General features: G+C 29.0%; 1 protein-coding gene across 5 annotated transcripts; it reads right to left on the bottom strand.

Annotated features, from left to right (window-relative positions):
- LOC131930154 (nucleolin) lies at nt 1-16,821 on the bottom strand. 5 transcript variants are annotated; one of them, XM_059286563.1, is made up of 23 exons: nt 16,626-16,821; nt 12,870-12,961; nt 12,535-12,603; nt 12,317-12,362; nt 12,089-12,202; nt 11,383-11,405; nt 11,201-11,272; nt 11,048-11,089; nt 10,878-10,939; nt 10,713-10,737; nt 10,377-10,505; nt 9,657-9,705; nt 9,394-9,484; nt 9,145-9,195; nt 8,946-9,036; nt 8,366-8,470; nt 8,182-8,272; nt 7,715-7,829; nt 7,391-7,480; nt 6,945-7,047; nt 6,057-6,175; nt 5,322-5,374; nt 2,467-2,604 (listed from the first exon to the last, which is right to left on the bottom strand). In XM_059286563.1, the coding sequence occupies exons 1-22, from the start codon at nt 16,681-16,683 to the stop codon at nt 5,347-5,349; spliced, it is 1,665 nt and encodes a 554-aa protein (XP_059142546.1). In that variant the 5' UTR covers nt 16,684-16,821; the 3' UTR covers nt 2,467-2,604; nt 5,322-5,346. The 5 variants fall into 5 exon arrangements, with proteins under 5 accessions (XP_059142545.1, XP_059142548.1, XP_059142549.1 ...); XM_059286564.1 differs by lacking the exon at nt 2,467-2,604 and adding an exon at nt 2,701-4,659; XM_059286562.1 differs by lacking the exon at nt 5,322-5,374 and having other exon boundaries at nt 1-2,604.
- Between the last annotated feature and the right edge of the window lie 1,490 nt (nt 16,822-18,311).

Raw genomic sequence — 18,311 nt, 5'->3', positions numbered from 1 at the left:
TGTAGTGTTAAAACATAGTGTATTATCATCAAGAATTTTATGGTACAAGAAAAAAATAAAGCAAGAGCTAAACAATTGAGTAATTTTACTCACTTCCAACACCTTGATTTATGACAAGAATCTACCAAGTTGCACATAATCTTTATTTAAAGAAAAAACTAGCATGAAGTCGAATCATTACTTGTGATGTTTGTATGGCAACAATAAATATAGTTTAAATTTTGGAGTGCCAGCAGTTCTTAAGTTAAAACTTAAATAATTTCAAACACATGAACAACAAAAAAAAGCAAACTTAAAAAGAAATTTCATACTTTTTTAAAGACTTACACAATGATTATGAACTAATAAAAATATTCTTTATTTTAAATTTAAACTCATTGGGTTTATATTTAATGATAATTCTTTTTCACTTAAAATTCAATAAGTCTGTAAACATGATATAAATTCTAACAAGAAATTTTTAACTAGGATTCTCATGTACTACTAGTAACATGGCTCTAAAATAAGAGATTCTTATTACAGATCTTATAAACTAAGTGGATGTGGAAGACAAAAATTAAGATTTCAGCAATTACATAATAAAAAGCAGTATTCTTATCTTTCAATACATGAGTATAAATTTATCTGAAAAGATAACACCTTCACTAAGCTCTAGAAGGCAATTATTTTTCAGTATTATTTCTGTTAGAAGCTGATTCTATTATATACCAGTCTAAAAATTACAAGCAAAAAAAAAACATTAAACAGAAGCTTGATGAATAAAATCTTCAAAGTATAGACTTATGCAAAACATGGCAAAAATAAATTAACATTTCTGCACTAGTTAAATTTAAAATAAAAATGATGTAAAGGGACACAATTTAATACCTGCTGAAAGTCATAAACCTGATGTGCAAATTTTGATCTTCCACTATCAACACTAATGTTTGCCTTATTCATTTCATGCAAAAAAAATATTGCAACAGTTATACATGTATGTATATTTTATATTTACAATTTTTTAAAATAAATTTCTTAAGAAAGCAGATTGAATAGATTTTTTGTCTTAAAATGTAATAAACATTAATAAAGATGTCCCTCACCTTACCCTTCATGATTTGGGAAAATGAGATGAGAATGATAAACCATGAACTATGGGAAGGACCACAAACCACAGTCAAGGCACTTTAACATAAATAATGGAAAATTATGTCTTCTCATATTGTTTTAGATTTTTGTTGTCAAGATTAGTGTGCAAATATTTTCCACACAAAAAAAGACAGGTTGTTAAAATATTTGTTAATCTGGATAATGATTTTAAAGGAAACAATTTTTTTTCATCCTTTGAAAGGCTTTTGCCCAACTAGTTCTATTCAGTAATTAGTCTTTGCATTTTTACTAATAATTAATGAATGTTTTATTTTATAAAAAAAAAAAAAAAAAAAAGTTTAAAAAATAGAAAATTTTTGTTCAAGTATTTTTAAAATTGAGAGTTTAGCTGGAATATTGATCATATCTATAAATGTTTTCAGAACAAGAGTAATAAATAGATTGCAAGCATAAAAAAACATTTTCATAAGCCAATTACCTCATCTTCAAGTAATTTATTTCCTACCAGCACTATGCTTCATGGTGCATTAAATATTTAAAATACCTTTTCCTCATCATTTAGGTGAAGAAATTGATAAAGTTTATACAAACACAATGCCTTGTAAATCTTGATAAAATATAAAACTGGTTAATTTCATAATAAAGTGTATGAAAACAATGGCTGCGTCTAAATAGATTTCACTGATACACTTAGTTCTCATAGAGACAACTACATCATTCTCCATTATGTGTTTAGTGAATTTATTTAATAGACAAAACAAAACAAGTAGAAAGTTAACATTTTTAATGAAAATAAATGGCACATTCAAATTATTTCTAAATATCAGAAATCTCTTCATCACCAGATTTGTGAATAAGTCTTGTTAGTGTAATATCAGGCACCAAGGCCTGCTTGTAAAAGAAATTTCTGTTCAATACTGTTGTGAACTGACAAGGCAGTTCCATAAGGCGGTGTTTTGATGGATTCAATATTTTTTATATTATAAGTATAAAAAAGTTTGAGCTTTGCATTCAGATCTTAATCTAGCAGCTTCCCTCTACTTTAATAAAAAAATAACAAAACCATTTTATAAAATCTGTAACAAAATCATAACATTATCTGTTTAAAAAAATTGAGCTATAATTTGAATTTATAAACAGAATTAATCACAAAGCTTGACTGCAGAGTACAGTTCTGAAGTTCTTCATATAATTTGTTCTCATAACCAACAAAACAGTTTTGTGTAGAATTATACAAACAACTTTGTAAGTATATATAAATAGGGACACCCCAAGTGTCATCTTAAAAGCATTATCTGTCGTCAAAATTTTTTAAATTTATATATAATTTACTAAAGAGAATTTAAATTTTAAAACATTGTTTGATGCTATTTTTGCCACGGTTTTCTGTCAATGCCTTTACTTTTAGGATAATGTTGCCATTTACAATCACTTCCAAATGTACAGCCTGTTGTCCTCCAGAAATAGCATTCATCCCCATTTACTGGGCCACTCTGTTTTGGTGTATTTCTTACCCTATTATCAAATAAAAGTAAAAAATAAAAGCAAAGGATTGACGACAATTTAAAAACAGTTTTAAATGTGTTTTTTTTTAAAGATACAAATGTTCTCCCCCCCACATAAACCAGAAGCTACATTGATTTTTAGAATCAAGGTAACAGGCTTTATTTATACTTTTATTTCAAATAGTTTTGAGCTGTTGGAACTTCGCTTTTGAAAGATAACCTTTTTAAGTGGCCGCAGATTAGTAAGAGTGTTACTATATATTGGTTTGCTACACATCTACATTACCCAAGGAAAATATAATAAAGAAACTTAGTTTCACCCCCACAGAAACAGTCATAATTTTTACATTGATGTCGTTTTTTTAATTAGATCTAGCTGTTTTTAGTTTTTGTGCCATTTATCTTTTGAGGAAAAGATCCAAATTAACTTATAAAGGAACTAAGTTTATTTTAATACAAAAAAGTGATTAGCTAGTAATCCAACACAATTTCTTTAAATCTATATTATTGTGTTGGTTATGTTTCTCATAGTTTTAGCTATTATATTCAAATGTATGTATTCATTTTTGATATAACTAAAATTTTGTAATTTAAAAAGTATTTAATGAACTTGAAATAAATGTTCAAACACATATACTTAATGATACAAAGAAATCAAACAAGAAAAAAGAACACAGCAACAGGTAAAATAGATAAATAAAATGTTGCATTAAGTCCTTGCACAACATTCAGATGCCAAGGTTTAAAACTTTGACAAACAACCCTGATCATAGATCCATAAGGTATATGTTGATTCACCAGGACTGTATCTCAAATTGCATAAGACTACTGATAGCTAACACATTACATAATGTCTTCTTCAGTTTAGATATATCAATAAAATAACACCTAAACAAACAACAAATATAACAAGTTGTTGATAGGAGTATACATATGTACAGACTTACGCTGGGCTAAATTTGAAAAGAAAAGAAATTAAAATAAGAACAAAAATAAACTGTAACCTGACACTATTTATAGCTTAAATTCACTTTAATCAATCATTAATAAAATCTTTAAGAGGGATAATTATTTAAGCATGAAAAACAGAGATCTTTTAAAGAAAATGATGAGCAGACAGTATTTCACAAAATCTATCCATCTTATTCATACCAATTGAAAAATAAGATAATTAGGGCTTCAGTAAAATGAGAAAGCCTTAATGAAAGAAAATATTTCTAACACATACACAAATTAACTTTTTAAATAAAGTTTATATAAAACATTTTATGTCACATTATACAGGCTATAAACATGCATTGTTAAAACAAAAATAAACAATTTAGTAATGAAATATATCACAAATAAATTACATATAAATTACACTAGCTAATAAAAAAGGGTATTAATGAAGTTTAATTTAGGCAATAGTGTTTAATGTTTAAAAACTAGCTTAGTTTGTCAAAGCTTTGTATAGATACTGCAAACCTCAACTGCATGAAAAGATTAACATTCCAGTTAATTCAACAGTCTGCCTGATATCAAATTAACCTCACTTAACCCTTATATTGTAGGAGTTTTTGTTAAAGATTGTTTATAGTAAAAAATTACTAGATTATTCACAATTTTAAAATATTTTATCATTGTAAACCAGGTATCTAAAAGAGCCTCTAATCATAACCATTTGGCTACTTAGCTCATCGATTCAATTTAAGACAGAGTATTAAATCCTTTACCTAAAAACATAAAAAGACGTTAACAAAAGTGTGAAGATTAGCAGATCACTTTTAAATCCTTTCACCACAGCAAATAAATGAATAAATTTGTCAATTAAATAATTACATGCTACTTAAATTGTGCAGAACTTACTTTAATTTGACTGAAGCATAACCTAAGCTTTAATTACTTTAAAGTGGGACTTAAAAATTAAGATAGTTTTATCTAGAAGTATGACTACCCCAGTAAATAAATACATGCGGTGTAGAAAAACTTCAAATAAAGATCTTTGCGCTTTGCTGCACCTATTTTATATCTAGAGTGCCTTGTTAACTGAATATCACATTGATTAACTTTACTTGAGTTTTTTCTGCAAGTAGCATACAAAATAAACATTTATAAATAAACACTATGCTAAAATAGTGTAAAATATTTGTAGAATAGTTATACTATATTAATAAAATTTTCTACTTCACTTCTATTGTAAAGAAAATGATATTAAAAACACACTACTTAAAAAAACTACTACACAAGTTAGAATTAGTTTAGTTAAAAAATTCTTATTTTAAGTCCATTAATCAAGAGATTTTTCATTTATTATTAACTGCAATGATTTATGAGAAAAGCAATAGAATAAATTGGGTAATGCGCAACAATGACTTTTAGCATAAACTACGTCTTCCACCACATACAACTGACAGCTAAAGAAACAGGCACTTACATCTTTTAAAACCCCTAGCTAGAGCATTACTATACAGTTTTAATCTCAGTTTGAAGATTTATAAATAATCTATAAAACAAATTTATTTAAATAAACAGAAGCTAATTATAAAGACCAAACTTATGAAATTTTAACATAACTAATAAATCTCATATAAAATTGATAAGCAGCCTTATCTTTACGAGTCTGCAACTAGTTGTCTACTGACTAGAATATTCTTAATGTGCCTGTTCGTTAAAAAATGTGCCTGTTCATAATGAACACAATGATCAAGGACAACACCAAGGAGATGTTAAAAAAATATATTTTACCTGACCGCCAGTAACTGTGCGGTCACTAGGAAACCATTTTCCTGTTGGTGCGCCTTAGTAAATAAGAGAAAAAAAAAATTTATTCTGAAAGGGTATTAAAATAAATTTAAATATTTCTATTTGGTTTGTGTAATAATATGTAAAATAGTTACGGCACTAGGTCATTATATTAGTCATGCAAAAAAAAAAAAAAAAAAAAAAAACAACACTGTCCAGTAAAAACATTTTACCTAAAGTTCTTTGTAAGATTTTAGTTAGAAATTATAGAGCATATCAGAAAAAGATACGGCTAAAGCAAAGGATTTCAGCTCCTTAGATCTAAATAGTAAATGTCCATTTTTTTTCTTGTTAAAACTTTCATGCAATTTTTTTTAAATCAAAGGGCATTTGCAAAAATACTTCAAAATGAATGACAAATGTTAACAAGATGTTTAACAAGTGAAATTACTGTTGTTAGTAACAACAATTGTTCAAAACATTCTTCCTTTTAACAACAAAATCTGTAATAAGTTTCCCAAAAGTAAAATGACAGTACTGTCAACATTGCTTTATTTAAAAATTATTTTTTTCTTCATTTTCTAAATATTTTTTCTTCTTTTGCTTTCATAAATATTTTAAAACTTTAAAATAAAAATGATAAGCATTTGACACTGTCATCATGCAAATGTATCTCTTTCAGTACATTAATAGGCTGATAGTATTCTTGAAAACAACAACGCCATTATGATAACTTACCCTTGTTTAGCTGCACCAGTATTGGTTATATTTTTACGTATAGTCAAGTTTCCAGTCGTATTGGTCAAAGGATTATCTGGAAACTTTATAAGCAACTTTTGTCCATCAACCTCAGTTCCCTGGAAATAAGTTTTACAAATGCAGTAGAAACTTTATAACATAACTAATGATAAAATAATTTAATAATTAGCTATTTCTAAGTTTTAGGCCCTTTCTTGTAGCAATTCTTTATCCTGTTACACAATAGGATATGCATCTAACCTTTAGATCAGTTGATCTCTACTTAGACTCATTAACTAGTTAAACCTTATAAAGCTAACCAAAGATAGCTAGAGCACAAATACAAAACAGTTAAAAATGAATTAGCACAATCGGCATCTCTGATTTTTTAAATTGATCTCTGGGTAAAATTGGTTACATTACTGCCTAAAAACTGTTTAACTACATTGTCCTACATTGGCTTTATAGACCTGTACATCCCAAAAAGAATGACCATTGTTTTTTAAAACTTTTCTAGCTATTTAGTTTTACAACAAATACTGTGCTGCAAACCAGACAAATTTTTTAAGTAAAGTTTCCCTTTCAAACCTGACGGTCTATGGGGCAAGTGAAGTAGAGTTCACTTGTTTCTGTGACCTCGGCATATGAAGAGATAGTGTGGTCAACACTATGCCCAGCCACCTTTACTCTCCCTAACGTGAGTTAGGTACCCATCAGAGTTGGGTGGACTCAGGGACGGTCTATTGACTTGAACCCAGATTCAAACTTGAGACTTATGGGCTAGCAGTCCAGCTCTCTACCGCTAGACCACTCCGTCCCGTTCACATGATAAATGAGGTGAATGCTTATAGAATTTTAATTACTGTATTAATTTGAGCTATTTCATACCTGTAGTTGATGCATAGCTCTTCCTGCAGCCTCTTTTGTTTTAAAATTTATAAAAGCACAATATTTTTCTGGGAGAGGTCTAACACTAGTGACCTGCCCAAATCTAAGGAGGAGAAGAAAATATTTTTTATAAAAGATATGTTTATTCAAACACAATCAAATGGTGAGATATATATGACATTCCTTTTCTTCTTCTTTAAAAACTAAACATTTAAAAAATATGTTGGTTTTAATAACTAGGGGGAGGGGGGGGGGGGAAGAGATAATAGATTTTTAGAGTTATGTAAATGCATCAATATAGAAAGGTTTAAAACTATTTAACTATAGCAGAAAAATATCTATACTATGAGAAAAGGAGTTTCAAAACAGTTCTAAAAGTTCTATAAATAGACCTTGGAACAATGGTTATACACTGAGGACTATAATATTAAGTTGCTGAAACTTACTTTGAAAATAACTGATTAAGTCGTTTTTCTGTAACAGATGGTAAAACATTACCAACCCATAGTGCAGTTAAACCCTCTGGATTTGTAGGACTGAAATTTTGAAAAAATTCCAACACATATGAATGCTTGGCTGTAAAACAGTTATATGACAGTTATTCAATTTATTTCTTATTTCTTAAAATTCCTAGGCACAATATTCTTTTAAAATAAGTTTTTAATTTAACAATACTCATGCTACTGCACTTATGAAATAATGTAGGTATTGGTGCAGATGTCTTTATTTACTGAGTAAAGGTGAACCACAATAAGAAGAAAAAAACCTACTCCATTTTTACATCAGTAGGATGTGATGTAGGTGGAGGTATTGGTGCTGGTCGATGCACACTAAATCCCTCATCCTCATCATCAGATATATACAAATCATTTACAGTAGTATCACCTACAACAATTCAAGTGGATCTCCATTTTAAATTTATTTGCACAAAAACTAACCAAAAAGTGTTACAAAATTTTTATTACAATGACATTTAGTACATCATAATATTATTATATGAATATATATATATATATATATATATATATATATATATATATATATATATATATATATATATATATATATATATATATGTCTAATCTATGGCTAGCTAGCAACACACCATTTTACTCTAAATAGCCTAATGCCATGCTCAAGATAGAAAAATACTCCACGTTATTAACAATTACCACATTTTTCTTGAAATGCCAACTTCTTAGACTGTAAAGTGAAATAAAACTAAGTGTATACTAACCCACACCAGTAAGAAGAGAATCTAAAGCTGTTTGTACAGAGCCATGCTTTTTAATAGCTGCTTCAGATTGAGACCTAGAAAAACCCATATCCTGCAACAGGTCAATTTTGTTAGGCATTATTTACACTGTTGTATGAATTATAGCTAAATATCTGGCTTAAAAGAAGCTATACTGAATACCTACCATTAACTGATGGGTCCTTACTCGTAAAAGTTCTGCTACGGCATCATCACAGTTTTTATCTAATTTTAAAACCTGCATAAAGGCTTTTTCTGCATCACCAAACATCTAAAATTAAATGATAAAATTTTATTCAGACTGAAACTAAGTTTCATTTCTTGTGCTTCCTATTATATCTTAAAATATTAATTGAATATTTTTAAGTTTAACGATTTGCTTTCTAACTGCACATCCATACTTTAACTGTTATTAACTAGAGTGCATAGGCACTATCTTGTGATAAGGTCAGAAAGAATGGTTGAATATATTTTAGAATAATTGTCATATTCTTGTAATATTTTTCCACTATTATACGGAAATGGTTTACACATATAAAATCTATTTCTTCTCTGCAGTTTAACGTATAATAGTAATAAACAGGCATAATACTGTAAAATTATTAGAATATCATAAAAAATAATTTTAACATTGGAAGTTTAAGGATTAAACTGTTTTTATTTAACTTTAAAGAAGCAATGGATATTTTTTAAAAAGCCAAGCTCTGAAAAATAATGATGGATTTTTAAACAAAAAATGTACTTACTTTTAAACCAGCTAATGCCCTTCCTTTTCTAAAATATCCTTTGGGCCAATCTTTATCTAATTTTATTGCTCTATCAGCATCTCTTAAAGCCCTGATGAAAAGAGGAAAATTTTAAAACAAGCTCTAAATTATATATATATATATATATATATAGTTTTAATGATTAAATTAACAACAGAGATACAATAAATGGGCTTACTTTTCATACTGTTCTATTCTATCAAAGCAATATGAGCGATTTCCAAAAAATCTGTGGGGAAAAACAAATATTTTCACTTAACTATAGTATATTTTGAAGATAAATTTACACAAGTAAGAGATTACACTTTATTTCTATTAAGATAAACTTTTAAAAAAGTATTTGAAAAGGATAATCTTAAAAATGAAAAAAAAATAGCTAAATCATAAAAACCCAAAGGTTAAATACATTACGAGAATGAAATCTCACCTAAAATCTGTTGGGTCTAAGCTAATTGCCTCAGTAAATAGTTGTATTGCAGCAGTATACTGATCAACCTGAGCCATTTCATTTCCTCTAACTGTTGGTAAAACAACAACTTGGTGAACATATATTTAAAACTTTTCCATTGAATGGAAACTTGGTAGACTAAGGTCAATAAATTCAGTATTCATGTTATTATATTTATTATTTAGTCACATCGAGTTAGGAGTCACTAAACACATTCTTGATGAAAACAGTCGCAGACTTACTAGCTAGTTGTCTGCTTCGAAGTACTTTAGGATCTACAATTTCTTCTGCCTGTCAATAGTTAATTATAAAAAATAAATAAATAATTTGGCAATTAATTAACATTTCTTTCAACTACAAAAACACATATTAGCAATTTTTATGAAGAACTGATTATGTACATAAAGTATGTCAACAACATTCACTCTACAATTGAACAACTACCTCATCATATTTGTAATTTGAGATCTATAACCTTAATTGTATGTGGAAAAGGTTATGCACATGAAGTATATCTACCTCTAAGTAATAGTAATTTAAGACTTACAACATTAACTGTATGTGCATAAGGTTTAGTACATGAAGAGTGTCTTGTGTGCTTAAATAACAGATACCCTCTTTCTGTGTATAGTTGTATGTGTGTTTACATAGAACGAGATGTTTTAACATGAAGATTATCAGTTGACGGGTGTCAGAACATGTGCTAGGGGTGTGGCAGTTGGATGTCGTGTGGTATTGGAGGGAGACGTAGACGGGTGTGCTAAATATATTGTAATTTGAGTCATAAACTTTTTATTATATTAATGTAGTATTATTTATGTAGATATATATAAGTATATATATATATATTAAACTGTTGTATACGCTATATGTTGTGCTGTCCTGAATACCCCTAGACGGAAGATCCCAACAATGTACATGAAGTATTTCTACCTTAGTAATTGAACATAAAATGTATCTACCTCATCTTCACTTTTCTTTTCTTGAGATTTGTCTTTTTTCACAGTTTGTGGTTGCTGTTCTCCATTAACCCCATTCTTCTTCTTTTTACTAACAACTTTTGTGAAAAATGCTGAGTTTGGATCAAAATTCTGTAAGAATATAAAATTCGACACTTTCACCCCTCAACTTGTTTGAACATTTTTATAACTTCTGAATCAATATTATCATTTTAGGATCTAAAACTAACAGAAATAGTTAATCTATTTGTTAGCGCAATTAATAAATGTTTTTCTAAGCTTTTAAAATGTATGAGGTACATATATATTAGTGAGCTATTCTAGTAACAATCTACTTACCGTATCTTCTTCTGATGAGGAGTCACTAAAAAGATATTAAATAAGGGAAATTTAATGATGCATTAAATAATTGGACACATTAGTTTTTTATATTAAAAGATGCAATATTAGTTCTTATTAGTAACTTAAGAAAAATTAAATAAAAATGATAAAAAGTTAATTTACTCCATCTGTGACTTTTCTTGACTCCGAACTTTTTTATCTTTCTTATTTTTAGTTGTTCCATTCTGAAAAAAAAAAACAACAAAAAAAAAAAACAACAAAGCAAATTTAAAATTACTGTCTAAATTTCTATCCTGCTAAATATTAAAATTATTCTTAAAAAAAAAACATACCACTTTTTGTTCCTTTTCTAAACGCTTTCTCTCTCTTTGTCTCTGAAAAGATAATAGCTCATCAATAAAAACCAATTCACACTTATGTTTTGTTAGAAAAGTATTTAGCTCAACATCATTAAAATAATTTTTTTTAAATAAACCTCAACTTACTTTTTTCTTTGCTCTTCTTTTTTCTGCTTTTCTCCTTTCCTTTTCTTCTTCTGTTAAATCTTTAAAACCATTCTGAAAACAGATGGTTTTTTTTTTTTAAAATACAATTATATGAACAGATAATTAAAACAAATATAAGGATTCAAATTTAAACCTAATTATTAATAAATGAGAATACTAACCTCTGAATTTTTTCTAGATGAATCTGTTTAAATCATTAAAAAAAAATTAATAGTTTTCATGAAAAAGATACCAAAAAATACTATTAATCATAACACTTGTAAATCATGATTTTGTAGAGAAAATAAAAACAATCTAGAAAAACCTTCATAATAAGAATCTGTTAAATGCTCTAAAAATAAAAGATAAAACTAACTAGCTTTCTTTGAAAAAAAAAGATGGTCATGTATGATATCTCTTAAAATTTTAGCAAAGGTTTTTTGGGAATTTTTTTCCTACTTTAAAATAAATATGCATGTTAACAATCAAAATAATAACTGGATTATTAAGTTTTAAAAAAAAACAATAGGCAGGCCTCCTTTTTTTGCATTCCATTTGTTTTTAATGAAGTCAGAAATACATACAACTAAAAATATTTGCTTCGAAGCACAAACTGTGGCTTTGACCTCTGTTATTGGCTCTCAGGAGTGAAACCTATGATCCGTGACCAACATTTCAGTGCCTTCAACTAATAATGTATATTGTTATCTCCCCTTGTGTTATTGAATTTAGTAATCTTTAAATTAATTTTTAAATACTATGTAATTAGATTAAAAATGAGACATCCTTACATTGTCTTTGAAGAGTAATATAGCTGGAATATTTGAACAAAATCTCTGCATGAGAAACAAAATTTGCCACATGCCTATAGACAAAAATCTTTGTTACCTTTTTTGTGTAAATTATTTGTATGTACATCATCTGAATCATCACTGTCGTCGTCATCATCATCATCACTATTATCACTAGAATCTGAATAATCATATTTGGTACCATTTGTTGCTGAAAAAAAAAATTAAATAATGAAATGTTTTTTTAAATGTGATTAAATTATTTCTATTGTTTAACATTTATAATAATGAAAATTCATGCTTCAATCATTCAACACATACATACCTGCTCTATTAAATACTTTTTGTTGAAAAAGAGATAAACAATCACTCTGTAATTAAAAAACATTTTTATAAAAACTCATCACAAATCCCATTCCGATTACAACTTTATATATTTTATTAATTAAACAAAACAGTTAAATAAGTTAAAAATAAATTCGAAGAAATTAGAGTTTAAACATGTCAAATTCAAAAGAAATTTGAGAATGAAAGTACACAAACCATGCTTATATCTTGCTGAAATTCTGTCGATGTTAATCTTTTATATGCTAATGTAACTTGTTTAAACCTCTGTAAAAATATTTTAAAAATTTAAATTCAACATTCATACACTAAATGTTTAAAAACAAATCTAAAAAAAATTTACTGGGAAAAAAAAGATAAGTTACCATCTGAAAAGCTGAACACAATAACTAACAGAAGGCAATGTATTTTATTTAGAATTTATATTAAAAAAGCAAAATATTATAAATTATAATTTAGTTAAATTACTTATACTTTAACTGAAATGTAAAAATGATGCAACAACAGAGAATGAATGCTAATGCTGAAATTACCTGTTCTGATTCTGTTGAATAATTGTGTTTTTCAGGGTGCCATTTTATGGCTAACTGTTTATATTTTGTTGATACAGAATTCAAATCAGCACCTAAACATCAAAATAGTTATTAAGAAACATCTTTACTAATTAGAACTATTAGAATTTGTTTAAAAATTTGACTTTTTTTTGACAAAATTAAAATGAAATATTTTTGTTCCTCTGTATTCTATAGCCACGACATAATGCTCATTTGATCACAGTTCTAGTATTTTAAAACAGAAAAAGGTCAAGTAATAATCTAACCAGCCATTATTGACACAGTGATTTATTACATATACAATTATGTGTTTCGATATTGGGCTTTGGTAATTACGTGTTATACAGTGCACACTGAATAGCTTTCATTTTTTTAAAACTGCAAGTTTTTAAAAGGTATCACAGTTTAACCTTAAGTTAGAAATAAAACATGTTAAGACCATCATTTTAAATAAAGCAGGCCTATATGTCACTAATATTGCCTTGCTAAAATAAACTACATCTCTTCTGTGTTGTAAATAAACCAGTGGTAAACACAGCTAGACATCTGGGGTCAAAATGCTTATTGATTGATTTTCAAAGTAATTACCTTTCTTCAATAACATAAACACAGCTGTTCTTTTTCTTCACATTTAAAAAAAACTTAGAAATTTTGATTCAAGAATCAAGCAATCTAACTATTTCTATAAAAAAATTTAATATCTTAACAGTATTTTCTCCTATTTGCAAAGTATAGTTCCCATAACTTAAATGATTGACTTAATGTACTTAGCTAAACTGATGAAAAAAAGATGATTAAAAAAGTTGTTTTGTCAAAAACAACCAGTTTCAGGTTTATCTAACAAAAAAAAAGCTTTGATGAGAATAAAACATTTTTGTAACGTTTTTATATACAGCAAAACAATTAAAATAATGTAAAGAAAAACAAGTAATTGAGATTTACAGTGTTTATATTTGACCTTTCACAAAGAGATAAGTCACATTCCAAATGAAGTTTTTTGGGGCTTGATGTGAATTTCTATAAGGAGCATACGATTTTAGCTCCTTTAGTACACATATTTGTGGCAGAATCATTCTAAATAATATATTTATTACATTGATTCCAGCATGTAAATTATAAAGTTCTCTGGTTTGATCAGTGTTTTTACTTTTTGATATACAGAGCGTAGAGAAACTATTGTAACCATGCATGCAAATCACATGTAATTTTGACAGTTTTCACAGTATTACACCTCAATACTTCGTCATACATGCAGTATAGAGGACTTAATTTAATTGAGCAAAACTTCTAAATCAAGATATATCTCAGCATTTTCCATGTCATTCAGTTGGAAAACTGGGCTTTGCCATTTTGTCAGCATGTGTATGTATATGTCTGTGAACACAATAACTTTGGTACCGTTACAGTTATGTTGACGAAATTTCATGAACAAGTTATTTATCAAACTTGTAGTTTTGTATCAACTTTTGAAAGATTTCCATTAACCCGAACTGGTATTTTACTCTATTTCCGTGTGAAGACTATAATGTGAGCACTGTTCCAGGTACTTAGACAAAATTTCGTATATAAGTACAAAATCTTATACATGGATAACTCTAAAAGATTTTAGTGACCTCCACTAAACAGAAGTTTACTTTACTCTATTTCTGTGTTCTAAAATACAGATAACTTGAGTACCATTTCAGCTATGAGGAGAAAATTTTAGACTAAGGAGTTTCCATTGGCATTGGCCAATCAAACACATTCATTTATTTTCACAAATGTGAATTCTTTAAAAAAAAAAAACCGTGGTAAATCTCACAATATAATGTTGGTTATTATTCAGGAATGGTTTCGTAGCAAGTATAATGTTAAAACGTAAATAACAGTGTACAGGTACTGTAAACCATTTTTTTTTTATTAGGGTGGATTTTTTTATACCAGTATTTAATAGTAGTATCTTCTTAAAAAAAAGGGGTGTTAGGTTACTGGTATTTAATTAACTACATACATATGGCTTGCTAATGTTAATGCTAAATCCTAACCGTTAGCTAACCCATAGTCCTACCATACAAATAACCCTAATTTCTAATTATAAAACTTAGACAAAATTACAATACTAAACTAGAATATACTACTAACAATGAACAAACTAACACTTATTTTTGGAAGAGTCTATTGTCAGACATCAGTATTCTCAAGCATCCAAATCAACTTTACTTATATTTTGCCAGTCGAATAAACTATGGTTTACTAAGTAGGGCTTAGCTAACCATGTTTATGACACTCAACAAATATTACCGGATAATTTCCAACGCTATATTATTGTTTTTAGAATCAGAACTAGATCTAAATATAGTAGGTATTTTCTATATTCTAGAATTTTACGATTTTAGATCTGATTAGATCTAGAAATGCTAGAATCTATTCTAGATCTAGTAAAACTGTATGACTGATGATGATCATAGATCTACATGAAGGTAGAATCTATGGCGTTTGGATCTAAATCTAAAGAAAAAATTGCATAGGCCTAGCCAGCCCTAGTCACTACTAGTCAGAATGGAGGCCAGCGAGTTGACGAGATTCCTTCCATCATGTTGTTGATGTGGAATAAAAATGTGCTTTTTTAGATTTAGCAAACAAAGCGACCGTAAAAATAATAAAAAATAAAAACTCTTAAAATTAATTCAGAAATTTTATATTTTTAGAATCAATGCTATAAAATTTGCAAATCCAGAGAGCTTGAAAATAACTTGTTGAGTTTGAGGCTACATTTCTATTTATTTACATCAAGCCTAAGTTATAACCGGATGTTTCATTTTCGTAATACAAATATTGATTGGCTGTACAGGAACTCCGTGATTAATAACTATTTGTTTAAAACTTTGCAGATAAAGTTTTTAAATAACAATGCAAATTTAAACCCCATGACCTAGTTTCCTTTTTTTTTTGCTTACAATGTGTACAATAAAATTTATGGCAGCCTATCGAATAGCAGAATGCCATTGTTTATGTCGCTATTACACGTGAAAACCAAATTGTTTTTGCTTTTTTTAAAATTATTATTTAGATCTAGTTACCGAAAATATTAACATCAAATACATCCAAACTTTAGTAAAGTCCCAAAAAAAACCAGACACCCAGGATTTTATAACCATATTAAGTTAATTAACCTTGCCTTATTAATTGTAACTGCGCTGTGCATGATTTTTTAATTATTTAGGCCTAATGGGCCTCTCGAATACTTTCTCGCTCGTGACCATTGACTAGACTAGTCACTAGATTTAGATGATAGTTTTAGTTTAGGCCGATGCTAGCCGAAAAAAGATATGCATGTGCAATGGAGAGAAACTATGACTTGCCTTCGCAGCGATGTTTTCGATGGTACTGCGCATGCGTGTTTACAACCGCAGAACCCTAGCCCTAACCCCAACACTAGCCTATCCCTAATCTTAACCCTAGCCCTAGGTCACTTCGCATGTGCAGAACTATCTTTTGCGGACTAAGTGGAGACGATGGGGCGAAAAATCTTTTTCTGAGTAGTCACTTCGTTTAGTTTAACTAGGTCTAGAAAAATAATCACTTAGTTAACAGATCTAGAGTTCTAGACCTAGATAGATCTAAAAATCTCTAGACTAGATTTTGATTAAGATAGTCTACTTCATACTTCTTGTCTTGAGACACTGAAGCTCACAGTTCAGCTCAGAGATAAAAAATTAATCAGACATAATCGCAATATCATATCGATCTCCTTACCTACAGGGAGACCCAAAATGTCACACGCATTCTGGTTTGTAAGAACCATTGTAATCATTCGTAAGAAACAGGGGAATTACGTATATTGCAAATAAAACATTTAGATTTTGGTCTAGTTGTCGGACATTACAACTGTTATTGATATGCTAGCTATTGCAGGTAGCCGCCATATTATTTAGGTGAATAACATTGTCATTCGCGTTCTCGTTGAATGGGTACGAGATTTTATGTGATGAAACCGTCATCATTGAGTATCAAGTGCATGTAGGTCAACATACAGCACAATATGTGTTTTCCAAATAGCCGGTCGTGACTATGCATTTTGATAACATGAGAAAATAAAAGAACATGGATCTATTTATTCTATTTAAAACTAAAATCTATGATTTGTTTAGATTTGTAGTGTTGCGATGGTGAGTAAGTGGTGGAGATGTGCACCTGTGGATAGTTAGAGACTGATAGGCACAGTTGGGTGCGCACAGCCCCCCCCCTCCCCCGTCAGAGATGCCTGGAAGAAACACTGATCTGAATTACTGATGCGTACAGTATCTCCGACTTATGCTGATCTGAATTGTCTACCTCCCCCCCCCCCCGAACGAAGTGTAATTTATATAGAAAATATATACTTTTAACAGTGACCACCCGGAAATTTTGGTCCTCCCCGGAGGAAAAAGTCTGGAAGAAACACTGATTCAGATGTTGAGGTCGCGGTGATCCCCGTAGTGTCCTGGCAATTGTCACGAACTGGGGGCGCTTTCTACCAGCTAGGAGCTGAACACTGTGTTTTCAAAGAACTGTATACAAGAAGTGAGTTTTCCTTTCTGCACAGACGGGCACTCCCATTGTCGTTCGTAGGCACTAAAGAAAATTCACTAGGTAGTAGCCTCCCCCCCCCCCCAACCCATCCATGAAGCGCGTCTAAATTCTATACAATAAATTTAGCTATGATATATTTTGTCTGAGATCATTTGTCTATGGTATCGTTTGTCCTTGAGAATTTGTCAGGGATATTTGATCTGAGATCACTTTTCTTGAGATCGTTTTTCAATGGAACCAATACGGTATTTAATTAAATAAACAAAAAAAAAAAAATACAATTATTATTAAATTTTGAATAAATAAAAGGAGTTAACCAAGTATATCTTATTTTGTAAAAGATATTAAGTCGGTTGTTTCCCTTTGTCCATAAAAAATGAACTGGGACAACAAAAACAAACTAAATGTTGGGTGGGCTTACACTTATAAAAAAAATAACGATCAGTAAGTAACACATTAAGTAATAACTCAGTTGGATTTCGTTAAATTAGCTATTAGTAACACCTTAAGAAACTCTCAATGTTGAGTTTCGTCAGTTTTTCAAATGACAAAATCAGAAAAAATTGAAGTGCTTTTCAACCAACCATAGATGAAATAAGGAATGTGCTTATATCCTTTCACATCCTTTGGCTATATTTATCTTCTATTTATAGGCATAAATATTTTTTAGAATGTGCTTATTTCGTCCAACGATAGAGGAAGACGCTAGGTGCTTATATCCTCTAACATCCAATTGAGCTATTTCCTCTATCGTTGGCAGATATAAGCACTGTATATATATATATATATATATATATATATATATATATATATATATATATATATATATATATATATATATATATATATTCGAAATATTAACCCCTTATC

The sequence above is a fragment of the Physella acuta genome, unplaced genomic scaffold (genome assembly GCF_028476545.2).
Source record: "Physella acuta isolate Inbredline_101_S28 unplaced genomic scaffold, ASM2847654v3 ptg001728l, whole genome shotgun sequence".
NCBI lineage: Eukaryota > Metazoa > Mollusca > Gastropoda > Physidae > Physella > Physella acuta.
Note: the sequence above shows the minus strand (reverse complement) of the source record. Positions and strands in the feature narration are given on the sequence as shown.

Bases quoted from the DNA above. Each gene is read 5' to 3' on its own strand.
- LOC131930154 (XM_059286562.1), bottom strand. From the start codon at position 16,683: ATGATTACAATGGTTCTTACAAACCAGAATGCGTGTGACATTTTGGGT. The intron at 10,940-11,047 runs GTATGTTTTTTT...TTTTTTTTTCAG, and splicing joins TAGAAAAGGAACAAAAAGTG to AATGGAACAACTAAAAATAA. The intron at 7,481-7,714 runs GTAGGTTTTTTT...TCAAAATTTCAG, and splicing joins CCTACTGATGTAAAAATGGA to TCCTACAAATCCAGAGGGTT.